Source organism: Alexandromys fortis, unplaced genomic scaffold (assembly GCF_014885135.2).
Source record: "Alexandromys fortis isolate MF-2015 unplaced genomic scaffold, M_Fortis_MF-2015_v1.1 scaffold_148, whole genome shotgun sequence".
In the NCBI taxonomy this organism is placed as follows: Eukaryota; Metazoa; Chordata; class Mammalia; order Rodentia; family Cricetidae; genus Alexandromys; species Alexandromys fortis.
This window is the reverse complement of record NW_026068019.1, coordinates 1,699,705-1,726,714: the sequence shown is the minus strand read 5'-3', so window position 1 is coordinate 1,726,714 and position 27,010 is coordinate 1,699,705. Positions and strand designations below refer to the sequence as shown.

Sequence of the window (27,010 nt, the reverse complement as noted above, 5' to 3'; positions counted from 1 at the left end):
TTCTCACTTCGACTTGGGCTCTGCAGTAGCCTGTGACCTTGTAGGGAATGTTCTCGAGGATTCATCATTCTTGATGCTTCCTGTAACCTCTGCTCTCAGTAAGAGCTAATACCAAGAGTTAAACATGGGGGTACGTGTGTGTAATGTATTCTCTAATTAAACTTGGTACTTAGATGGCCCCCTTTTAGGAGAACTTTTATCCTGTGGATAATAGTAATAAATCCCACTTACTGAGTATGTAGATAGTTGCGGTGTTATACTAAGTGCTTACATGCAATTTGTCACTTAATTGCCCTCGCCATCCTGTAAGGTGGATGCTATCATTATGCTCACTAAATAGATCAGCAGTGTCCCGCAGCCCTTCCAGCAATGACAGAGGTGTGTTCACTCTGCTCCATTCGCTGCCATGGCCACCAGTGAAATGTGTCTGCTGAGTACTTGAAACGTGATCATTGTGTCAGGGAGATGGAACTTTTTAATGTTAAGTCTAAATCAGCGGTTCTCGACCTTCCTAAGGCTGCCAGACTTTAATGCAGTTCCTCGTGTTGTGCTGACCTCCAACCGTAAGGTGATTTCATTGCCACTTCATAATCTGTGATTTTGCTACTGTTATGAATCATAATGTAAATATCTGATATGCAACCCCAAGGAGGTTAGACCCACAGGTTGATAACTGCTGGGTCTAAATCAACAGGTATAACTGTGGCTGCCGTAAGGGACAGCAGAGAACTGAGGGCGGTGGATCCTCACATCATCACCAATGTGGAGAGACCAAGGAGCTGGAGCGTCATCTTTGACCCCATTCAGGGAAAAAAATAATCTACTTCCCAAAGCATGGGACAGGATGTCTAAAGCATGTTCTCTAATAGGTAACTGAGCCCAGTTCACAGCTTTATTGTGGACCCGTCTGTGGTCACTCCACAGCAATGAGTTTGCCTACCCAGGAAATATCTCCACGTAGTCAGAATAGTTTCTGATGGGAACATTCACTCACCAGAAGTGACTCACCATAATGTCTTGTTCGTAAAAAGAAGAGGGAAAAGGCAGAGATCTGAACGTGGGGTAGATTGTAAAGATGTTCTCTCATGTAGCTGTTCCCAGAAGGAACTGAAAGCAGCCGTGCCAATAGCCAGTTGCCATCGAGCGGGAAAATCTTTGACGACAACACATCAGAATTCTCTCAGAAAAACAGGGAAGGAATTCTGTTGCCACCTGCCCGAGCCAAAGCCTAGTCACCATCTGGAAGGGCTGAGCGACAAAATGACGGGTCTAGTTGTTACCAACTGAATATGAAATGTTCCCACAGACTTGGGTGCTGACGCTTAGTCTCCAGTTGGTGGCAGCATTTTGGGTGGCTCTAGAAACATTAGGAGGTAGGGCTTAGAAGGAGGAAGTGGGCCGTTGACAGGCAAGCCTTTGAAACTTATACCTGGTCTCCAGTCCTTTGGCTGTCCTCTACTTCCTGTCTACTGTGCTGTGAACAGCCTCCTTCAACACAGCATCTTACCACACGATGTTACGACTAAGGGCGCCAATGAGCCAACCCTCACCCCAGATGGTTCTGAAATAAACCCTTCCCCTTCTACATGTTCCCCAGGTGTTTTAGTCATGGCTGTGCAAAGGTAACCAGTAGACATGTTTTCTTATCCGAGACCAGCACTTTTTTCATAATCAGTCGTCAAAGAAAACACGGTGATGCAAATGTCCACAGACAGGGTGACATCTCCAGAGGTGATCAAGAGGAGTGGCTTCTGTGTTGCCCCTGCAGGTGATGTTTGCCAAGATTTGCATTACATGGGTTTCTGATATTCCTGATAAGACAGAGAGTAAGCCAGACTCGGCCTGGAGAAAAAAACCTATAGCCTAGACTTAAGTGACTATAATTACTTAATTTGACAGTTACTTAGTTGGAGGAATAGTGATGGCTTGTGTATTATTCAGATTTTCCAAATACCTGACAAAATCTATAATATATGTATGTATGTATAGTCATATCTACATAGCACTGATGTGTGATTACATATTATCAATGGATTTCTCAACATCCATATTGATAACAGGTGCTCTATATTAATCCAATATACCTATCTATGACCCACTGATGTAATTATTAAAAGAAATTTGTTCCAAGATTTTGGGTTCTTGTAGTTGTAAGTAACATCATGACTTGCAGTCTGCCACCTAGAGACATAAGAAAGTCTTAAGTCAGTGGCCTGAGAGCCAAGGAAACCACAGGTTCCTAGTCTGAGACCAGGAGACCATTTTATCAGATCAAGCTGAGGGCAGGCGAATTCTTTTTCGCCTTTGTTATAGTCAGGTACCTGATGAGCTAGATAGGATCGAATGTTCCCACCCACACTGGCGAGGGCAGGCTGCTTTACTGAGTCCACAGTTTCAGATACCAATCCACCCACCCCTTCCCTGACAAACACACCCAGATAAAATATTTACCAAATAAATGATCCAGTTAAACTGATGTCTCAATTTAACTACTACAGCTTCCTTTGGCATACCTAACATTTCTAAGCTCTCAGAGCTCTGTCTGTCTCTCACAGAGTCAAATGCTTCAAGCTGGGAGAGACTCTCACTATTGGGGAGTTGAGAGGAGAAGAGAGACCCTTAGAGGCAATCTGACCTGGGACATACCACTGAACCACTCAGAGCCTGGTTCCTTGCCCCAATGGGTCTCAGAGTCACCTCCGGATTGTTATCATTCTTAAATGCTACCTCTGGCTGACCTCCTGAGTCACAGGTGTGCGAGGTGGGGCTCCACAGCCTTTGGATCTACAAGGCTGCCAGCTGATTCTGAGTCACCCTCTGCTGGGAGTTCAGCACACAGGTCTCTTCTAGGATCTTATTGTGATAACATTCCCACTGCCCCGGTTCGCCAAATCCACCTGCTAATCCGGGACTTTCCAAGGCCTAAAGCCACAGCCACAGTGACACACGTTCTGTGTGGGCTTTTTCTCCAGGCAGCAGATAAGCGACCCGAAAGGCTTCTGAGTGCCATCACCCTATTCTGTTTTGCTTATAACTTCCATTATTTTGATAAAAGTTTGTGTGTTCATCAAATGCCTTCATAGCATTTAGCAAAAGAGTATAAATGTTCCTCCTCCGGGCCCATGTAAGTGCTTTTTTTTTCCGGCTATTAGGGATCCTGAAATGAAAATATTCTTACATTTTTCCTGTAGAACTTTCTTCTCGGTGATAGTAAGTTAGTCTATGTCAGTCTGGTTTGTGATGTCTACATGTGTGTACTTGTATGCATGTGTGCATATGTGTATGCATTTGTGTATGTGTGTTTACTCTCTGGTTGTACATAGAACTCACTGGCTTCTTAATTGGCAGTCGGGTTCTTTTTTTTTTTTTTTCTTAACACTGAAACTGTAAATGAAAGATGGCTTTGTAAATGAAATAAGATTTCTTTACCCCCTGGAAGTTTGAAAGAATTCACAGGAAAATTACATATATAGGTATACTAGGGTAATAATATTCTTTGAAATCTTAAAAACAATGGCCAAGATTATTGATTTGGGGTAATTTAAGTCATTTTATCATTATTAGTATTTTACTTGATCAGGATAAAATTTTGAGCTATGCATTTTTACTTCTAAAACCTATTTTTATTTCTAATTGTATTTGGGTTTCTCTACTGTGTTTATCTAAGGTCGGTTCTACGTAAAGCCGCTATCTGGGGCAGAACAACTTATTTACCGTATTATTCTTGCTGTGTTTCTGGCTTATTTTATAACTTGCAGGTTGTTTTCTTTATCTCTTCCTTCCTTCCATTTTTTGTCCCTTCCTTTCTATTATCTATGAATTGACTGCTTAATTTATGTTTGATTCTGTCTTGTTTAATAATGAATGCATCCGAGGCTACGGGTTTGTCTATGAGCATAGCCATTTTAATTTTGCAGCTGTCACACCAGAGAAAGGAATCAATAATTATCGAACACACACCCTGTCAGAGGCTGTATTAAAGTGTTCCACATCCTTCCTACTTTGCAAATGGAAGGACTCATCCTGCTTTGTGAGTCTGTGTTGAGCCTGCAGGGAATAGCCTAGAAGGGCAGCATCTATGGCTCGGTGGGAGGTTTGTAAGTGGCGGCCATCACTGGGCTTCAGGGTTTGATTCTCTTAGCTGTCCCTACACTTTTGTCCCCATGTGACACATGAGGACACTGAGCTACAGTAAAGAAGAAGAAAATGTTCAAGGTCTCCAGGTCACCTGGGGAGACACATCAGGGCAAGATTCCATCTGCAGGCTGTCTTCAGGGACCCTCCCGACACAACACCCTGCTGCACAAGTCACAGAAGCAACGCCAACAGGGCAACTGCTAAGGAGCTGAACAGTGGATGACGTTAACTGCAGGATTGGTCGTGTTCCTGGTCCAATCCTCCATGGTCTCCACCTTCTCCTGTTTTATGTGCATGCATGTGTGCATGTATGTGTATGAGTCACAGGTATAAATGTGCACACGGAAGCCAAAGGGCAGTTTCAGCTGTCATCTTTCTTAAGGTACCATCCACCTTGATTTTCGAAATGAGGTCTCTCACTTTTCCCTGCAATTTGCAAAGCAGGCTAGGTTAGTTGGTGGGCAAGCCCCAGGTATCTGCCTGTCTCTGCCTCCCTAGTACTGGGATTATAAGTGTACTTACACCACTCCTGACATTATATATACACTTTTATTTATTTTTATATTTTTTGAAAGTATAATTACATCATCCCCTCCTTCCCTTTGCCCCCTCTAATCTCTCCTATGTACCTCCTCCCTTGCTCCCTCTCAAACTCATGACCTCTCTCTTTCATTGTTGTTGCATACATACACATGCACACACACTCTTAAAATATAAACACAACCTACTCAGTCCATATAATGTTACTTACATGCACGTGATTTCAGTGCTGATCATTCAGTGCTGAATAACCAATTTTGGTGCTGTTCCCTGAGGAAGACTATTTCCCCTGTTCTTAATATCCCTTGGCTGCCTGTAGTTTTCTGTCTAGCGTGGAGACCTCTAGGTGTCCCTTCCATGTTAGCATGCCTATTGGTACCTTGTGTTTAGGGAGCTATATTGAGGCGACTTCTCTGGCATTGTAGGAGATACAATCTCACAGCAAACTTCCGGTTCCTCTGGCTCTTGCAATCTTCCCACCCCCTCTTCCTCGATGTCCCCTGAGCCTTAGGTGCAGGAATTGTCTTGTAGACGATGTATCCATTGAGACTGGGCACCATAGGATCTCTTGTTTTCTGCATTTTGACCAGTTGTGGTTTTCTGTAATGGTCTCCATTTGTTGCAAAGAGAAGTTTCTTTGATTAGGGGTGAGAACTGTACTTATCCATGAGTAGAAAGATATTTAGACTGTAGTTAGGGATTATGCTGGTTTACTAAAGCGGTGTTTGTACATTCTCCTCCGAGATCCATGATGCCACTAGCCCCACGTAGATGGCTGAGTTTCAGGTACCAAGCATGGTTTCCCTCTCGTTGAGCAGGCCTTTAATATGGGGTCTGGAGACCAAACTCAGGCCATCATGCTTGTTTGAAAGGTAAGGACTTTACCACTGAACTATCTTCCCCAGTTCCTTTGAGTAGAGTATCAGAACTAAATGTCTTCATTCAGAGACCAGACCTCCCTTGAGACTTCTAGTTCCTTTTCCCAGTAGAAAGAGGGACAAACCATGGACAATGAAGTGTGCCCACATTGTTTTAAAATCAGCTGCACAGCCAGTGCCCAGGACCATGGCCCCTCAGAGCAGTTTTTCCTACTTGCGTGAACTAGAAAGATTTCTGATTGCAGCCTGGCTATGGTTCTAACAGAGAGTCCCACTGGAGAGCCAAACTGTGCCTCTCCTACATCTGATGGGGTCAATTCACAGCCAAGAAGGCGAGTGAGGGCTGCGAGGAAGACAGCTGTGCTTTAGATCATAAACCATTCTTGTCCCCAGTTCATGTTCTCGCCAGGAAACTCAGGCAGCACATGACAGGCTGGCCAGGTTGTCTGTGGTGTAGATCTCTCTTTGTCCTTTTGTGGCTGCTAGGGCCCTTGGCTCTAGGAAACAACAGTGGAGCCGTTAGCAGATTATGCAAACATAAACAACAGAAGAGCCACACAGAGGTTACAGGGAAAAAAAAAAACACGGCCTCCATAAAGGAAACAATTGTAGAGGGCTGGTGGGCTCTGGAATAGGAGCATAGTTTACTCTGATGTGTCCCAAAAGTGTCTGGAGAACCCTTAGGGGTTCTTATAACATTTGCATCTTCCGAGAGTTCTCCAACGTCACCCTGATGTCGCATGTCTTGGCATTGCTGCATTTCTCTTCTGTGGCAGCTTAAGTGTGTGGGGGCTAGATGCCAGGGGTAGATAGAGGTCTCCAGACTTGGTCTGTGAGTAGGTGAGGGCTGGGCAATGAGCTGAGTAATCCGAAGCTTGTGTCCTGTGTAGCAGGTGAGTGAACTAGAATCCAGAGCTGGGAGTAGCTGAGCTGAATTCTGAGGGATGATGTTGTACTGGCTGGTTTTGTGTCAACTTGACCCAAGCTGGAGTCATCAGAGCAGAAGGAGCCTCAGTTGAGGAAATGTCTCTATGAGATCCAACTACAGGCATTTTCTTAATTAGTGATCAGTGGGGGAGGGCCCAGCCCATTGTGGATGGGGCCATCTCTGGGCTGGTGGTCCTGGGTTCTATAAGAAAGTGGGCTGAGCAAGCCAGGGAAGCAAGCCAGTAAGCAGCACCCCTCCATAGCCTCTGCATCAGTTCCTGCCTCCAGGTTTTTGCTCTGTTTGAGTTCCTGTCCTGACTTCCTTCAGTGATGAACAGCAATGTGGAAATGTAAGCCAAATAAACCCTTTCCTCCCCAACTTGCTTTTTGGTCACGGTGTTTCATTGCAGCAACAGAAACCCTCACTAAGACAGCCACTTCCCAGAAAAAGCTTCACTCGAAGAAAGTGTAGTCCTGATATTTCTCAAAGTCTCCTCTGATGAATGGATCCTATTCACTTTTATTTGTTTATAACTGTCTAATAAAACACAGGCTTGTTGGGAACAGACAGGCTGCCTATTTGATATAAAGATCTTCAGGCCTTATTTATGATGTTTCCTTGTGTAGTTTCTTTGTGCATTTATTGCCTGTCTTGTCAGCTACATATACACCCCTTTGACACCTGCTTCCCTGAGAGCCATAAAACCCAAAGAACAAAGGAAAGTTTCCTAATTCATATTTTGGGCATCTATTTAAGAATTAACTTCTGTCCCCATCAAAGGCAAAGTGGATGATGCTGTGGGTAGCACACCGAGGCAAAGAGGAATGAGAGAAGCTCATAACCTTTCTTTGTCTTTTGTAAGGATTTATCAGAGGATCCCCCTCACTTCATCCTGGAAGGGGCAAGCAGATTTGACATCCAGCAAGGAAGAGCAGGTAAGAACGCCACAGCTTCCATGCCAGCCTTTCAACGTGGTCTTCACATGGGAAATTTTACTCTTAAGCCAAGTTCATAGACACCTAGCCAACCAGCAGCCTGTAATCTGCCCACTAGAGTCTCCACTAACTAGAGAAAGGCCCCTCCGAGAGTCTCTTTGTGATTGCTGCTCTGAGCACAGTGTCTGGAGAAGGTCAAGGCTACTCATCCATCAAGGGAAAGCAGAGAAAACGCCTGCATGGATCAGAGAGACCCCTGCGTAGAAAGGGGCAGGGCAAACATTAGCAAAGAAAAATACAGGTGCATTTTCTGCGATTATTTAATGTACCATTGCTGACTCTGTTTAGTGGTTAAAAAGATTGCTGGATGTCAGCCCTGGCCAACTATAAGAAAAGGATTCAGAGCCGGGCGGTGGTGGCGCAAGCCTTTAATCCCAGCACTCGGGAGGCAGAGGCAGGCGGATCTCTGTGAGTTCGAGACCAGCCTGGTCTACAAGAGCTAGTTCCAGGACAGGCTCCAAAGCCACAGAGAAACCCTGTCTCAAAAAACCAAAAAAAAAAAAAAAAAAAAAAAAAAAAAGGATTCAGGGAGCAAGTGGAACCCCTTCATTGTCAAAGCTTAGCTGGGGCTTCCCTGGCCTTCCTTACCAGACCTACCCACCCTGTCCCCCAAAACCTACATCACCAACACTGGATCCTCTCCTCCATCTTGCTTGGAACTGGCTCGGTAAATCCTTTTCCCAATTTTCCTCCCTCAGGGGGCAAAACTTCAGCATAGGTTGGATCTCCTTAGAGCCAAACCCCAAAATCTTAACTGCTCCAAACTTTGAACTGTTTTGAGTACTACCCAGAATCTCAAGAAGAAAATTACATACCTGATCTCCCTCGACAGTCACAGTCTAAACGCAGGTGTGAAAACTAGGCCTTAAGCTTAAGTCTGAGTATATGAGAGAGACATGAAGCTTAAAGGAATCATATTTAAATTTCGGTCTCATTCTGACAATAATTATGTAGGTGAAAATAGTCTGATTTTAAAATAATTTGAAAATGTTCTGATCTCAAAGATTTCCAACGGATACTCACTCTATTTGTTGGAAGATTTGCTAACTCTGGTATCCGCAACCTGTAGAATTCAGGGGGTGGGATTCCCCAGCACAACCAGTTTCCGTTATGACTTTATCCCCTACAGGAGACTGCTGGTTTCTGGCAGCACTGGGCTCCCTGACCCAGAACCCGCAATGTCTGCAGAAGATCCTGATGGACCAAAGCTACTCACACCAGTATGCTGGGATCTTCCGGTTCCGGGTATGTGCACAAATCTGTTCCTTCATTGATGGCGGACTCTCGTGAGTCATGGCCTGGAAGCCTGAGCTGGAAGTGACATCTATATGTCAGTTAACCCTTTTTCCTCCAAAACAGGGTTCTGTCTTTCATTTATGGCCCAGTCACACATAGAGAAGATGTGTGGGGGGGGGAATGTTTGCATAGAAATGGTAGCACTAGGATGTTAAGGAGTCCTTTGGTATATTTTGAGGGGTACGTGACAAGTAGTGAAAGAACCACTGACCTAGAACCCCAAAGGTAACGGCCACTAAGTTCTCACCTCTTATTCCTGCACCATGCCATGATATTAGTGGCAGGGATATTATAGGGGATGCAGCATCTGGGAGGATGTGTTCCGCCTTGTTATTTATTTTTCTTCTCTCAAATACCTTGGTAATCCTTGCGCATTTCTCTTCCATGGGAATTTTAAAATAATTTTGTCTAATTAAACAGAAAAGCCACCGTGATGTAGAATGGAACAGCGAGCAATTTATGTATTAATTTGGAAAAATTACATTTTTATTGTTTTAATTATTCCTTTCCAGAAACACGGTATATCTTTCTATTTATTCAGAACTGATTTTATGACTGCCCATAAAATGTTACAGTTGCGGTTTCACATTGGTGCTGTACCCTTCTTGGTAAATTTATTCTCAAATATTTTACAACTGTATAGCCACTGCGAAGTTCTTTTGGCTCTCCTTCCCCACTTTCCAAGTAGATGTTGAGGAAAAAAGAGAAAAACAGCCACCTATTTCATAGTAAACTCTCTGGCGACCTTACCGAATTCTCTCTCTAGTTCTCCTTTATTTTTCTATGGTTAAATCTGTATTATTTTGGTTACTTAATGATATGATCTTCAAGCTGCTGGAGCTGGTTCTCCTCTTTTAACGCCCTTGGTTGTTACTTTGTCCTTTTGTCTTATCACACCCTTTGACTCAGAGTGACAAGAGTCAGCTCTGTCCTCCTCTGGATTTTAGTAAGGGACTTTCCTGATGCCACCAACTTCAGTTTGCTAAGAGTTTCATTAGAACGTCCGTGCCTACGTTATATCTGAAGGCATTTTCTGCACTGTGTTATTTTCTAGTCATGGTTGAGGTATACTAGCTTTGTAAAGAGAACTGTTACACCCTTGGCTGTTTGAAATAATTTGAGTAATGTTTGCTAATCAAACATTCAGCAAAGTAGACAAAAAGGGAAGTAAAACAGACAGTAGTTATATTACCTCACTCCACCTCTTTTTAACATACGACTTCTTTAAAATAACATATTGCTTGTATAAAGGCAGTAATGAACAACCTAACCACAGAAGCCCAGTAGATGACCCTTCTACATCATCACCCCCAAAATAGCCACAGGGCTAATCAAAATTATAATGCAGAATAAACAGAAAAAAGGGCAAATTTTATAATGTCTAAGAAGAAACTACTGATGTGTCCCAGAAATGGATCCAGGTCTAAGCGACCATCTTGGTACATGCCAGCTACACAGACCAGAGCTATTTCCAACCGGAGTCAGCACCATCTTCTTCCTGTGTTTAACTGTCTGAGGTCATCACCTCAGCAACCCTGGGAATTATCCCCTAACAATCACATCACCACTAAGTGACATAATAAAAAATAAAATGGCAAAAAATAATATGACTTCTTTAACTCTTCTAGTGTAGCCAGTAACTATTATTTGGTTTGCATCACTTGTTTCTCTTGGGGTTATTTCTTTTTTTTGTTTTTGAGATAATATACTTACATTTCTCCTTTTTTCTTTTCTCCCTCCAACACTTCCATATATCCCTCCTTTCTCTCTGTCAAACTCATGGCATCTTTTTTATTAATTGTTATTATATGCCTATATGTATGTGTATATGCATACATATGTACCTAAACATAACCTGCTCCATCCAATTAATGTTACTTGCATGTATGAGAACCAGCTTTCAGGTTACTAGAAGGCCCCATGCAAGCTTCCAAAGGAGGGAAGCCACCAACAATCTGACTTAGCTATGTTGCCTAGGAACCATAACCAGGACCATAGCACAACAACCCTGAGGGTGCAGTAGTGGTACACAAATCTTGGTGGTAACCAACGGTTCTCTGATTGTACTGAAACCCTCGCAACAAGAGGGAAAACATTTCTGGTACTGGGAACCTTGAGAATAATCTATGCTAAAAAAAAAAAGTCATTTCTCGTGAAAGAGAACCTACAACCACTACTTTACTAAATCAGCACAATCCCTGACAACACTCTAGAAGTTTGTTCTTATACCTACAGATAACTGGAGCTACTTACTAATATTTATGCTTTACCAGAAAGAGTGTTTCCCAAAATAATGTCTTAAAATTGCTCCTGAGATTCTCTGATAGCTCATTCAATATCTTGTTATCTGTGAGCCAGCAAGACATTGGTTTCGGCCAACCAAGCCCGATGATCTATGGTCAGGACCCAGGATCTATGTGGTAGAAGGAGAAAACCAGTTCCATCAAGTAGTCCTCTGACCTCCACATACACCACATCAGGCACACAGCCACAACCTCTTAAGTCTTTGTTTTTGACTTAATTATTGGTCTCACTTTCATTGTTACGGGTGATTTTTTTTTTTGTAAGAAAGATTCAACAATCATTTTTTGACAGTCTCTTCCACCCTCATATCTTCTTACCTTGAGATTTTGTTCTATTTAACTTTATCAGATAGAAGTAATTTCTTGCATAATTTTCTGAAACTACTTGAGAATTTATCTGCTCTCACTGAAGACCATCTTGGTTTGTTTTGAGCTATCCTGCCATGTTCCTTTACCTCAAAATTCTCATTGTCCCACTGTCTTAGTATCTTCATTGATGTAGAAAAGTCCAGTGTCAGCCAACATTACATGTAGCATGTGCTGTCAAACTTTAAGTCTCTACATAGCTATCTCTCCTTGGAGTGCAGAAACTTCTCTAGAGCACATTCAGATGTGCACCATGTAAAATTTACTCTTGGAGGCTGGAGCAATGACTCAGCTGTTGACAGCACATACTGCTCTTACAGAGGACTTGAGTTCACGTCCTAGCATCCACACTGCTTCAACTGCCCACAACTCGAGCTCCTGAGGAACTGATACCATTTTCTGGCCTCTGTGGACACCTACACACATACACACACACGCACACACACACACACACTCATATGCACACATACACATATATACATGTAAGTAATTTTTTAAATATAAATTAAAGAAATATTCTTGGGCTAGGAAGATAGCTCAGTCATGGCAGTAATACACACACATTGACATACATACATGCATGCACATATACACAAATGCATACAATAAAATGCACACATACTCTTTCCAGAAGGTGAATGAAACATTCATCCTAAAGACTAACCTCCTCCTTCTGTTGCGAGTTTTCATTACCTCATTGCTGGTCCTCTTTTTTAAATCCTGTTCTTCACTTCCCAAAGTCCAACTAGGCAATACTTATGACAGACTCCCTGGTGATGTTGATACTGATAAGTGATCCAAAGACCACACCAAGGGGCACCAGGGAACATCTGAAACTGAGCATAGGCTCACCATAGGATTGCTAGCATTGCTGGACCATGCCTTAGGTGGTTAGGATAACCAGAGACCCAGCAGAACACACGTTGTCCTTCTATATAACAAAGAAAACCAACCAATTACCCCAGTACCTTTGGTTGATGGGATCGATGGCTCTGCACTTAGCCTGAGTCTGATGCTGTGGGTTCAAGAAAAGAAAAAGCTGACTCCTACGCGTTGTCCTTTGACCTCCACACACGTGCTGTGGTACGCACATGCACACACACACGCACACACACACGCACACACTCCCCCCACACACACTCACACATTCATGCACACACACATGCACGCATGCACACACACACACTCACACACATGCTCACATGCACACACACATACATATGCACGCACAAACAAAGGAATGTAGTAAAAACTCCCCAGTATCAGCTGTAGTGCTGATTTCTGTAGGTCTCTACCACTCTGAACTTGGACTCTACTTCTAGAAAACACACAGTGCCCAGGCACATCAGATGCTTTGCCCAGAAAATTCTTATTTCCCTGTCAGGCACATAACATTGGCAAAATGGCACCTATGTGGTTTTTGAAGGGTTTAAACACTGTCCATATGCCTGTCCTCTTCACCCAAGAAATAGGATGTGGCCATATTTCTGACTATCAGTCAGCTTCCTTTATATTTTGTTTTTATATATTTATCTATATGTACAAAGCTTATTTAAATACATATAATAATAACGAAGACTCATCATGTTTTGCATAGTTATATACACATATGCTCTAAGTGTGTGTGTGTGTGTGTGTGTGTGTGTGTGTGTGTGTGTGTGTGTATTCTTGATCTCTAGCAACAGCAGTCTTATCTGGTGTTCTCCTTGCATAGAGAAAGCATGTTTGGTCAGTCTTACTAGCAAGAAAAGAATGAGATGAAGTGATTTTTTTTTTTTGGTTGATTGAGACAGGGTTTCTCTGTGGTTTTGGAGCCTGTCCTGGAACTAGCTCTTGTAGACCAGGCTGGTCTCGAACTCACAGAGATCCGCCTGCTTCTGCCTCCCTAGTGCTGGGATTAAAGGCGTGCACCACCACCGCCCGGCTAGATGAAGTGATTTCTAAGACAAAACTGGTTATAATAGTCCCCTTGTGCCAGAGTCCACTTGTTTGTCATGACACCATCCTGGTTGCTGAAAAGAGATGTCATACGATTTCATAAATCACAGCGGCTCAAAACCACTCTATCCCTCTCGCTGGCTCATCTGCTCTCAGTCTTATCTGCCTAAGTAGTTCTTTCATCTTACCATCCCTTGACAGACTGGAGATGGAGTCAGGGTTAAGTAAGTGTCTTGCCTAATAACTGTTATTGCATAATAAGAGATAAAACCAAAATTCAGTTCTACCAACTGGACGTTATCCTCTCTCTGTTTACCCAACTGAGGCCAAAGTTTGAATGGCCTTCTTGCCTACCCTCTGGGGACTGTGACTAGCGTTCCTGGATGGCTCTCAGTAGCATCCCTGTTTCCTGAACTTCCCTGCCTACATTTATCCAGCAGTGTCCAAGCCGGCTTGAGTGCCCTGGCCCATGAATGACCATGAAAGCATCTTTACCCTGTTTGCACTGATATCCCGGTCTCTGACTCCACCTCTGCTCTGATAGTGTGTCCTCAGGTGGGTGTGACAGCCCTGGGATATCCAACTGTGGAGCAGGTGGCTTGGATGAGAGCTCACATCCACCCCACCTTAGCAAGCCCAGCTGGAGGAGACTCACCTCCATCCAGTTCAGCCCTAAACCCAAGGTCCTGCTGCTCCATCCAGCCCAATGGAAACCAACAAAGGAACTTAAAAGGCTACCTTTGAGATGAATGTGCCTCATTTTCCAATGTCCCCGAGTGAACCATTCGGAGTTGAATACTAAAGATGAAAGCAGTCTGCTTTGGAGAGGAACATCTGGCTCATTTGTACTCTTAGCAGTAAGAGCGCCAGCCAGTTTCGTTTCTCTATTATAACAGCAAGGCCAGTGTGACATGAGGACAGAAGGGCCAGAGTCAGGCTGTCACTGCTCAGTCCTCCTGAGCCAGCCGCATCATTCTGCCTCGAGGCGTTTGCCCATTCCGTCTTCATCACTTGAGGTGCATTTTCAATATGCCTGCCATGCTTTCCTCCCGGAGCCCTCGGCTCCAGGTCAGCTGTCCTGCCCTGCCACAGCCCTGCACCTGCCGTTCTTCTCGTTAACATATGCTTCCCCTGCTGCCCTCTGTGCGCAAGAAAGATCTGGACACTCCTGTGTCTCTTTGAAGCTCACAAAAGATTTGTCAAAATAAGGCGATAGTTAATTGCAAAGCCGAAGTAGACCCCCACAATCCTCCTTCCCTGCCTGGATTTCTCTGAACTGACTGCCTTGTTTTCCTGATTGGTACCTCCTTTATTCCTCTTGCCATTGAAGAGGACGTGCATGTGCTCCTTGGGTTGTGTGCTACCGCTCTGGTTTGAGTCTGTTATTGGGTCATGGAAATCAAGTTCCAAAAACTGTTTTGGCTTAGGTCAGCAAGTTACAGAAACTCCCCGCTGCCCTGTCTATACTAAGACATAGCCTCCTCTTTCTTCCAGTTCTGGCAGTGTGGCCAGTGGATGGAAGTAGTGGTTGATGACCGATTGCCTGTCATAGACAAGAACTTCCTCTTTGTGCGTCCTCGCAGAGGCAACCAGGAATTTTGGCCCTGCCTGATGGAGAAAGCCTATGCCAAGTAAGTATGAGTGAGCCTCTCCGCCCGGTTTCTGTGCAGGCTCTGCTGGCACAGTGTCTTACCCTCACAGATGCCTCCTGCCAGCCAGCCCTGCAGTTCACAGTATCTGTTCTGAAAGCAAGCAATGTCCTGGGTGTGGTGAAATCACACTTTCGATCCAGCAATGGGAAACTGAGGCAGGTGGATCTTTGTAACCAGCTTAATCTACCTAGTGAGGACCAGGGATGCCAAGGCTACATAATAAGACTTTGTCTCAAAACAAATCAATACTGTCCATTTGAGCATCAGGGAAGGATGGAAGGATGGAAGGACAGAAGGATGGGTATGACTCTACAGGCAGTGAGAGGCAGACAGATGAAAGCTTGGGTGAAACATTTCAAACTATGGTCCAGGAACTGAGAGGGTCCTGTGTGGCTCCTGTGAATCTCATTTGTATGGGGGAATGGTAGTCGAGCCAGACTTTCTCCTTCTCTTGTGGTCCACACAGGATGTTCAGGGACCAGCTTGTGGTCCTGACAAATTCAGAACTTGTATGCACCCCACCTTACTTGTTTTCCTTGGGCTTTAAGGATTACTTCTTCAACAGATGCCCACTGAACATTTTACCATATGCCAGGCACTGTGTTTGGCACTGCCTCAGGTCCTTGAGCAGTCTGGCTCGAGTGAATATGTATAATGACATGCACATACATACACACACACACACACACACACACACACACACACACATCTCTATAGAACAAGGCACTGTTCTAAAGACTCTTAGAATGCCTGAGAGAGGTTCAGGCTTTCTACAACCAAAAAAAGAAAGAAAATGCAAATTTTTAAAAGTCAGACAGCACCCCTCTGTGCTCTCAGACTACAAAAATCAAAGCTAGGTAAGGCCAAGTGACTGCCGGGAATGTAGGAAACAGCCTTGGTGGACACGCCCTGAAACAGCCTTCCAAGGGCCACTTGAACTCTTTGATTTCTCATAAGTATGTGTCACACCCCATGATGACGCTCCTAGAGGGGCTCTAAGAGGACCGTTCTGCGCTGTCCCAATGGCACCGTGGATGGGGTGTGAGATACCCCTGCCAGGGTGCACAGGAACCATGGGGTAGGTGTACTCATGGACAGCCACACAGCGGTCGGAAGCCACAAATGCAATCTAGGCTCAGGCTGATCCTTGGAGGGTGGGCTCTGAAGAAATGGGGCAGGAAACATGGAGCAGTAAAATATGAAGCCACTTGTGGGCATGGACGTTACAGTCACTGTAGCATGCATTTTACAGAACACAGAAGGAAGAAACGTTGCATGCATCCTGAAATTGTTGGCAGGAGGAAGAAACCCAGTGGCCTATCTGACTCCCTGTATCATCTCCCCTGCCATCCCCTCAGGATAGTCTGCCTTCTGGCTCCTCATAGCAGACCTGGCCTTGTGGCCTTGCTCTTTTCCTCTCCTTTGGGCTTCAGTCTGCTCCTCTGACCCTATCTCCTGCTCCGAATACGGTTCCCATTGCAGAGAGAATGACAGTCTAACTGGCCAGGCTTACACTAGGTCCCCGTTGACCTTCTCAACCATGGCCAGGGCTCAGAAGCCATAGAGCCCTGTGATTGAGAGCTGTGAGTGAGACTGTTTCCCCCAGAAGGATGCATGGACAAAGACATAGAGAACAACACTTCAGAGGGGGAGGAGAAAGCCAGAGCTCACAGGAAAAAGGACGTGATATGGTCCACAACTCTGGGGAGAAAGGGAACAGGAGAAAGGGACATAGGGCTGGAAGGCTCCTTCCTCACACACGAATAAGGTGAGCATCCAAGCTACCACAGACAACAGATGCAAGCAGTTGAATCCCTTGGCCACCTGCCTGGGAGGGGCTCCATGTAGCAGGGTGCCAGCCTGGCTGGACTCACAATCTAGATTAAGAGGTTCCTCCAGGCCCGTCTGTGCGAATTCTTTCTTTGTTTCTTTTTCTCTTTGAAAGGCAATATGTGGAAAAACTAACGTTGTTTCTCGCTTCTTTTGTTGGGAAGAGCTGTGCACTCACACTGGAGAAAGAAGTCGAGATAACAGGCAGAGCTGTTGCACCAGAGCGGGCGTTCTGGGAGGTTAATTCACTCCTAAGCTACTTACACAAACATTGCCATTATCTTTCCTGGCTAGATCCCACCCTTATCACTTCTGGGCCTCATTTTTTTCCCCTTATGTAAAAAGAGGGAGCCCGGGAGAATTAGAAAGCTTGAGGACGGAAATGATGACTTTGACCCCATTTTGTTAACAGCTGACCTAAAGCAATCATTCAGCCTGAGAAGAAAAGGGAGACTAGGCCCAAATCCGACATACTCCCGCCTGAAGAAATCTAGCTGGGGATAAAACGTTTTGGACGATTACAACTCGTTAAAAGCTTTGCCCCCACCCACCCACCCACCCACCCACCCGGAGAGGAGAGCTGCAGGATGCAGAAGTGAATGCCGAGCTAGGGTGCTCAGAAAGGCCTCTGTGGACATGGAGCATTCCCTCCTGGGAGGGAGGAGAAGACTAAGGGTAAGAGGGTGCCCAAGATCACAGAGTGGTCAAGACCAAGCTGGGACCAAGAGCTGTCCCCCCACCCCCTTCCAGTTTCTTTCTGCCAGTTTTTGATGCTGTTGGTTCTACAGAAGGAAATGTTGTGTTGGAACCACCCACACAAACATGGAGAGCATAGCTGTCCATGGCGGGGGCCACTCTCCCTCTGAGGGCATAGACATAGCCCAGTGGACAGGTGGACTCCCAATTCCCACGTATCACTGTGCTGGGGAGTCCTGAAGTAAATTAATCAGATCGGTCAGGTGTCAGGCAGAGCAATCTGTATTTGGAGATTGAAGAGATGGGGACAAGATCTGGCAGGCCGCGCGTCAGCCGTGGCTGTGTCTCTGTGGGTCAGAACTGCAGCATCCCAGCTCCTGCTGTCAGGCTCAGTTTAGACATCTGGATTCTTCTGTTCTGTCACGGAATGGAGACAGTCATTTTCTCAAGACGAGGCTCAAACAGAAGGATAAGGACAGGCTCACCCAGAATTCCTGGGTTCAGGTAACAAGGCATAATGACAGATGTGATGGGCACTGTTCATCTGGGCACTGTTCTCTCTCTCTCTCTCTCTCTCTCTCTCTCTCTCTCTCTCTCTCTCTCTCTCTCTCCCCAAAACCATTTCCTGTCAGCAGCTAGGGCTAAAAATAGTTACCATGGTCCTGAAGTCTCAGCAGGATCTGTAAGCCCGCATCTATAAAGAAGAGATCCAACTCAACTCCTTGTCAAAACATCCAACTGCTACTGGGACAGTAGCACCAAGGATAGACACTAGGTTGAGAGAAGTTTCTGGAAGACATGACGGGGAGTGCTGACAGTGGCAGCTTGGACAGGGAGCTCTTCCATTGTGTGTGGTACCTCTGTGGTGACAGCAGACTATCATGGGTGACAGACCTGAGATGAAGGCCAGAGCCATTGAGATGGGGAACATCAGTGAAGAGGGCTCAAAACCCCCAGCTGCTTTCCTGGAGCAGCCACATTCATGGGTCCTGATGAGAGCCAGGAGGGAGCCTTGGTACAGGCATGAGGACTGGGGCAGCGACGCACTAATAGACTTTGCAATGCTCCTTCTTAACTTTGCCGTCCTTGGTAAATAGCAAGAGTCAAGTCGTCAGACCTGAGTGGGCATAACCGTGATCAAAGGGAACCTGTGTCACTGACTGAGCAAACACCGTGGAGATAAAGAATTTAAAGTCAATCAGAACCTGGGGTCACAGGGAGGCCAGGGAGGGGATAAGATCAGCACTCATTTTAAACAATGTGGGTAAATGTCACATGAGTGTCCCTGTCGACTCGCCCTTTTGGTCTGTGGATCCTTAGGTTTCTGAAACAAGAGGTTTTTCTAAGCAACCCACGGCATGTGTACCTGGGACGCAGTGGCTGTTTAACACGTTTGCTGGAATTCTATGTGGGTCTAGGAGGAGAGCTACCAAGGCAGAAATAGGATGAGAGAGGAGTGTTTGGGGGCCCCACTCTGATCCAGTCCATCCTGCTGTGTCTAGTGGAAATCCCAAGAACGAAACAGAGAAGGGTCATCTCCAAGACCAAATGCCTTGTTACCAGCAGCGGTGAGAGTGGACCCATGCCCAGGCTCCTGTTTGATTTTATAGAAGCAGAGGAAACAAAGAGTCATGGCAGGAGCTCTGGCCATCGCCCGTGGAAGGCTCTGCATCAGCTTGCCCGTAGGGTACAGATGCACAGGGATCTGGCAGGGATGGAGGGGAGGGCAGCTCCTGCATTCAGGAGACAGCCCACAGGCCTCCATCTTCTCTCTTTCGTGTCTTGCCATGGCTATAGTTTAACAACCCACAGTTCGCCCCACTGAGAGGCTGATTTTATGGCTCCAGTTTAGCAAGTCCATTGTGATTGGTTCAGTACCCCCTTTCCCAGAGATCACAGGCTTACCCCAACATTCTTGTCCACCTTTTCTAGGTGTACCATGCTCCACTGCAGGGGTTCTCACACATGGGTTGTAACCCGTTGGGGGGATATCAAACAGTCCTTTCATGGGGTGTCACATATCAGATATTCTGCATATCATATATTTACATAACAATTCATAACAGTAGCAAAGTTACAGTGATGAAGTAGCAATGAAAATAACTTTATGGTTGGAGGTCAGCACAATGTAAGAAACTATATTAAGGTGTCATAGGATTAGGAAGGTTGAGAACCACTGCTCTACTGGCTCTGGGAGCCTCTTCAATTTGATTTCCTCTCCCTGAAATACCCTTGGCACTTCCTTTACCCATGTGAACCTTAACCCAGAGTCAAGGGCCCTAGGCCCGGGATCAGTCTGTCTTAGATCTCCCGTGGTTACTTACTTTTTTCCTGTAAGAAATAGAGACCCAACTAGGTCAAAGAGTTTGATTTGTGGTCATTGGCAATCCTTTCTAAAGCAATTATGTCTTGATGCCAAGCACTGGTGTGGAGGACAGACTGATCTGGAGCACGGAGGAGACACACAGATCGCTGTGCCTCACAATGCTGGCCATGGCCAGAGGCTCTCTCTCTGCTGCCCACATTCACTTAACTCAGTGAGACATTTGTAAATGTCCTCTCCTCGAACAGGCAAAGGCAACCTGAGAAAGCTCAGTCTCCTTCCAGGCATTGAAAGCTTGTGAGGGGAGCCAAGGATGGTACCTCGATAATGTGTGATGGGGTCCTGAAGCGGGCTCGGAGAGGCTAAGTCAAATCCTGCCAGCCCACAGCCAGGGGGTGATGAACAGGGTTCAAACCCTGGAGTCTGAAGCAAAATCAGGAAGGAAGCAAAGCTGAGACAATGAGACCAGGAATTTCTGAGGTGCGGGAGCGTAAGGAGCAGGCCAAAGGCTGCAGGGTGGGAGAGATCTGAGGGTATGTATGCCCACCTCTTCCTATGCCACCTTCACTAAAGTCTCTCTCCCTCCTAATTTCCAAGGAGATGGGTGGCATTAGAAACAGAGCTCTGGGTCAGGGAGAACAAAGGCTGCTCCTTGCCAGTCTGTACTTGGGGGTGTCCTTTGAGGGTGGGGGTGAGGTTTTGTTCTTCAAGCGTGCACCTAGGATGGCCCTGCACATGTTGGTGCTGTGCTTACTGTGTCTTCTGACCAAGGAGGCAGCAACACAGATTGTCATCAAAATAGCATTCCATGTTTTCTAGGGTCTGGCTCACCCCAGTCTTCCCTCCTCCTGGGGCCACAGCATGTGTGGCCCACAATGGATAGAGAAGCCCCTCATCTAGGGGCCATGCTCAGGGTTGAGATACCATCTCCTGCTTCAGGGCTAACCTGACCTCCCCCTCCCAGGCTGCTTGGCTCCTATTCCCAGATCCACTACGGTTACCTTCCTGATGCCCTGGTGGACCTCACAGGAGGCGTGGTCACCATCGTCAACCTGCACTCCTCCCCTTCCAACCTACTGATGGCAGTGAAGACTGCAGTCAAGGCAGGCTCAATGGTGGCCTGTGCCACCCCAAAGGGGGTGAGTAGATGGTGGCTTCCTTGGTACCCAAGAAGTTTTTCTTCAGCTGGGAGTGTCCATCCAGAGTCCTTAAGTAGGGAGGAGAGACAGGGATTCCAAAATCCTATCAGAGGAGAGAAAATGAGCTCAGAGAGATTAAGTGAGGTTTCAGAGTCACATGGTGAGGGGGCACTGTGCATAATTGTAATGGAGTTGACCCCCAAATCCTAACATACTGTTTCCTTATGGCCAAGAGCAGCATGTGGGCCAGGGTGACCAGAAGTCTTTTGAGGTGTCGGAAAAAGTAACTATAGCTATGTGTATCTCCCTTGTGTGTTCTTTATATTTACAAAAGGCCCAAGTTCTCACCAGCCAGAGGGGTAGCAGGTCTCATAGCTTGCATGACCTCCAACTTATTTGAGTCTATTCTAAGATGCCTGACTCCCTGTCTACATGACACTTCCTGTACTCTCAAACACTAGCTAAGTCACACTGTTCCTTCTGGGTGTGGGGGTGTTGTTAGAGGGTGGGAGACCCTGTTAACATGTGTTATGCTATTTCTTGCTCATGACAAATGGTCAGAGGAGCAAGCAGCCCATGTCCCCAGAACCCCATGAGTTTCACAGTTAGTAGGGTAGGTAGTTTCTGGGCATGAAACATTGGGAACTCCCAACCAGTAGTCTCCACACTCACACTCCTATGAAGGGTTTACACACACACACACACACACACACACACACACACTTCCTGCTGAGGGTGGGTAGCTCACTAGCTAAGTTGCTGCCTGAATGTATTTTTCTGTTTCCCCAAAGCACTCTGTCTATTCTTGTGCAGTTGACGGATGAATCCGAGGTGTTGGAGAATGGACTGGTGAGCCAGCACGCCTACACAGTGACAGGAGCTGAGCAGGTGAGGCTAAACTACCAACCTGGCATCTGTCCCCTGCGATCCTCAAAGCAAGAGTCAGGGTCAGATGACTGCAGCAAGCCCAAGAGCTGATGGGAGTATTTCTTTCCCTCAGCCTACCCTAACTCCCTCCTCCGGCAGTCTCGATCCCTTCTCCAAAGTTATGGTGCCTCTAGCCCTTCTCCCCCAAGATCCTTCTCCCCTTAAGTCTTTGCTCTCTGTGAAGTGATCACAGAGATGGGTATCTAGTTAGATAGGGGATTTACTCCAAAAGGAGGTACGATGAATCACCCAGTTGACTCTGTGGAACACTTTACCCTGAAACTCAGGTCATTTATGATGTACTAACCAAACAAAGGCCTTCTAAACTACATGCGTTCAAACAAGATAGCATTTACTTCTCTCTCGGGTAAACAGGTGATCCTGGGTCAGTGGGTGTCTTAATCATTGTTCTATTGCTGTGAAGAGACATCATGACCAAGGCAACTCTTAGGAAACATTTAACTGGGGATGGCTTCCAGTTTTAGAGGGTTAGACCATAATCGCCATGGTGGGAAGCAGACAGGCAGGGTGCTAGAGCAGTAGCTGAGAGCTCTACATTCTGATCCAGTAGGAGTGTGTGTGTGTGTGTGTGAGAGAGAGAGAGAGAGAGAGAGAGACAGAGAGAGACAGAGACAGAGACAGAGACAGAGACAGAGACAGAGACAGAGAGAGACAGAGACAGAGACAGAGAGACAGAGAGACGGAGACGAAGACAGAGAGACAGAGAAACATAGAAAAACACAGAGAGACACACAGAGACAGAGACAGAGACACAGAGAGAGAGAGAGAGAACACCTGGGCCTGGGGTAGGCTTTTGTAACTTTAAAGCCCACCCCCAGTTGCATACTTCCTCCAACAAGGCCACATCTCCTAATCCTTCCCAAATGAATTCACTAACTGGGGACCAGTCCTTCAAATACATGAGCCTGTGGGGGCTATTCTCCTTCAAACCACCACAGTGGATAACTCTGACATCCAGAGTATGGGATCCTATGTCTACGTTTAAGATACATGATGCCCTTGTCTTCTAGCTTGGGAAAAGAGAGAGGTCAGGGGCCACCCTTTCCTCCCAGTAGTAGACAAGAATGAGAAAAGAGATCCACCTACCAGCCCCCCACAGTCCATTAGCCTGCATTTAATCCCCCAGCCATACAGTGACCCAAAGGAGGCTGGGAAGTGCACTTTGTGGCTGTGTCTACTTATTCAGGTGCAACTTGACTCCATGAGAAAGAGGGCGGTCTATAGAACTGACTACAAATGAACGAAAATATGTGTGGCTTCTGGATAAAGTATGACCCATCTAGAAAATGCTATGGAAGTCCAGCTTCCTCCATTCTGAAATGAAGACGCTGAGAGCGGATGGGAGAGGGCTCTGTCTGAGAGTCACAGAGACGGCTAGCTTTGGCCTAGCTGCCTGGCACCTGGCCTCCCCAATTCGCATCGGCAGTCACCAACCAGCTGTACAAGGACTCCTCAAGGGTTTCACCCAACACTCTCTGTTACCATATGGCCCACTCTTCTAGAAGTCAAACACGGCTTCTGTCACCGAAGAGACAGACTTCCAAACTCCAGGGCAGATCTCTCACAGGTGCCGGTAAACTAAGGAATGCAGAGTGCCAAGTACCCTCGGGAGCCTTCTCAAACTCTTCTGTGCCAACCTGTCTCTCCCATCCACCAGCTTCAAGCCAGTTACCCCACTGTTTCGAGTCCTAGTTCACAGCATGTGGGACCTCATTCTGTCCCTTGTCTGCCTCCAAAATGGTAAATCAGCATCAATATACTTGAAGACAGTAGGCATCTAATAAATGCTTGTCACGTGGATGAATGCAATTGCATGCATGAATGAACACACTTGCCCTTGGCCTGAGAAGATGACATCACTACTCCCCCATTACAGAATAGAGAGAACAGCCTAGAAGGCATTTCCATGAGCAAGGTCATGATGACTGCAGACTCCAGTTGTCATAGCTGTTCGCCAGATCCTCTGTTCGACTCTCCCAACCTCTTCCATGATTTGTCCGTGTAGACAGTTGATACCATCATCACACTGGCCATGTGTAGAGACTCCATTTCCCACAACCCTACTCTCCCAGCTGTGGACAAGTCCCAGGGTTGCAAGTAGATTTTATGTCGTGTGGCCGTGGTAACTATGCTGTCTGGGTTTCTATGTTGGCAAGATTCTGATATGGCTTACGGAATTGGAGAAAGAGAGCTGTCATGAGTGAGTGGTTATCTGTGGTGAGCACGGAATGGGTGTGGTCTGAACTGAGCGCCTGACCTGGGATGGCAGGTGAGCAAAGTTAGATGGCGTGGAGAGCCCTGCCCTGCTTTTCTGAGCAGATGCCACATCACAGAATATACCTTCAGGAGATGTTCTGTGGAGATGGGTACGTCTGGAGGGTGTTCCTCCTCATCTCTGCCTCTCTCGGATGCAGCGTGCATTCACGGTTTAAAGGCTTCTTGCTTCTCATCAACCAAACCACTTTTTCTGGAGTCGAGCTATTAATAGTCAATGGAACTAGCATTCATTCAAGGAAATACATCTAAGAAGCTGCTGTTTAGGACAGATATCCTGGGCTACCACTTGTCCAGTGACACCTTTGCTGAAAAGCCTGGCCAAGGTCAAAAGGATGGTTGGCAGCAGTAAAGCCATGAGCCACTCCGTTCTCATCCATATCCATGGCCTTAGCTTTGACTGTGACCTCTGCGCCCCTGGCCACAATCCACGTAGCTACCAACTGGGCAGGGTCATAAAGAATACAAGGGCTCAGGGACTTGACTTTGCTAGAGACTCCCCCCCCCCTCCAGAGGGATGAGGCTATAACTCTGAGCCATGAGCGCTAAGATTAAACCAGCCTGTAAATGTAGTATGCTTTTTAATCTGCTCATCCTCCCTGCAGGCAGGACACAGACAGGAAGATAAATGAAATTGGCATTTTTTATTATGCACCTAGCTCTGCTGGCAACTCCCCTGGGCCAAGGGGTGAGTGTTTATCTGCATGCCTCATTTAGCCCTGCTCTCAGCCCTTCTGAATCACTGGCTACTTCTCCTCCCTAGGCCCAACTGAGCCCCTGACTCCACCGGGCACCAAAAAGAGCGCTCATTAGGTTCTGTGGCAAACAAGGTGACCCTGCCTTTTGGGTACCAGCAGATGCTGGCAGCTGAGGGAAGGCTCAGGGTAGGTCAGAGAGGATGAGAGCCTGGGCTTGTGCCAGAAGCCTCTGCCCTCTGGAGGAACTGCAAACTTCATAGTGCATGCTGGTAAGAGACAAAAAAAAAAAAAAAAACCCTTTCCCAAGCCAAGATCCAGGCTCTGCACCATGCTGTTCTTCAGAGCCTGCCTGTGAGTGATCATGATGGTCTGAGCAAGGCAACTCAAGGGTTATATCTGAGGCCAAGCTCACAGCCACATCAAGGAGTCTTTATTCATGTTTAGGACCAAAATTTAGAGCCAGACCTCAGAGACCCACAGCAGCTAGGATAGGAATTCTCCCCTCTGCCTGCCGCTTGCTTGTTCAGTGGTCTTGGGAAAGTTTACTTACCTCTCTGACTCTGTTATTTCCTCCGCAAGACGGGATTGTAGAAATGCCCACTCCAGAGAACTAGAGCCTCTGGGGTCTCGGCACAGTTTCTCCTTATCCAGTGATAGGCTGTTGAGTTTCTCTGCCACCTCTGCCGTAAAGTCGGTGGGCAGCTCCCTCCTTCCCTGGGCCTTCCATCTCTGTAGACAGCATTAGCAAGGATCAATAGCCCAGCTACAGCTCAGTCATGCTTCAGTCCCCCTCTCCAGGCTGAGGGCTCTGGGCTCCCGGAAGTGTGGGCTGGATTGTTTGTTGCTATCATCCCACATCCCCTACCCTCTAACACAACAGCACAAGGGAAACCCTGAGTGTCGGATGTAGGGGTGAAGATGAAGGAAGATTCAGGCTATAAGAGACCACCTTCTCTTATAGAGAAGACACTGGGGTGTCTGGTCAGGGTCAAGATGGGGAATGAGGAAGGCTAGCCTTGGCTATCCCAGCTCCAAGGATAGCCTTGTCTTGTTCACATCTCCTCACTCACAACAAGACTGTACCGTAGCCCTGGTAAGCTGCTGGCATAGATGCAGGGTGTAAGGTGGAATGGATTTGAGTTCTGGGAGGGGGATTAGAAGCAGCAGGGGACCACAAAGCTCTCTCCCCCACAGCTGAATGAATCAGCCTCTGCTAGGTGTCTGCAGTTAAACCTGACTTCACCCAGCTCCAAGAGACAGCACCCAACATGATGGAGCTACCCGTGCACCTGCTGGGGGCTGAGTGCAAAACAAGGATCATTTTCATCCCCCTCCCCCCTCCCCTGCTTCTCTCTCCCTCTCTCATTCCAGTTCCATGCAGGCGGCAAGAGAGACATTGATTTTTTTTTCTTCTTTTCATTTTTCTCCTGGCTGCAGCCAAATGAGGTCAGAAGTTAAATTAGTCCTGGGAGGTAAAAAAAAAAAAAAGAAAAAAGAAGAAAAGGAGCTGCCTTCATACTTCAGCTCTCTGCTGACTTTTGCCAGAGATCCCTAACTGTTGTTTTTCTGTTCTTCCTTACAGATTCGGTACCAGAAGGGCTGGGAAGAAATCATCCGCCTTTGGAATCCCTGGGGCAACACAGAATGGAAGGGGCGCTGGAGAGATGGGTATGAGTGATGGAAACATGGGCAGGGGCGGATTCTTCACTGAACATCTGGGCAGGGGCCGGTCAGCCCTCTGCAGTCTTCACTGTGGGCCTGGCCAGTTCATCACTGGTTATGGCTGTGGGTGTTCTTACACTCTCAGGAATCATTTTCCAGGCGTCTATTAGACACCTGTTATGTGCACATGACAAGCTGTGCACTGCGTTAGACAGGTGCTGTGATACATGCGCAAATAGGAAGGCCCAATGTCTGTCTCTCAAAAGATCTCACAATTACCTAAGAGAAACAAGCAACTTCAAAAGATCTCACATACCCAAGGTTAGCAAAGAGGGTAAGGAGGCAGGATGGGAGCGATGTTTCCCCCTCGGGAAAAGACAAGTAAAGAATAAAAGCATCCTTCCTGG

At 46.5% G+C, this 27,010-nt stretch overlaps 1 protein-coding gene across 1 annotated transcript in view; it reads left to right on the top strand.

Annotated features, from left to right (window-relative positions):
* Positions 1 to 27,010, top strand: part of Capn13 (calpain 13) — an 87,406-nt gene that overhangs the window by 19,719 nt on the left and 40,677 nt on the right. Inside the window, exons 3-8 of the mRNA XM_050163003.1 lie at positions 7,346 to 7,418; positions 8,608 to 8,723; positions 14,876 to 15,012; positions 20,847 to 21,021; positions 21,835 to 21,909; positions 26,524 to 26,609. Coding sequence (XP_050018960.1) covers positions 7,346 to 7,418; positions 8,608 to 8,723; positions 14,876 to 15,012; positions 20,847 to 21,021; positions 21,835 to 21,909; positions 26,524 to 26,609 — 662 coding nt within the window. The remainder of the gene's footprint in view (positions 1 to 7,345; positions 7,419 to 8,607; positions 8,724 to 14,875; positions 15,013 to 20,846; positions 21,022 to 21,834; positions 21,910 to 26,523; positions 26,610 to 27,010) is intronic.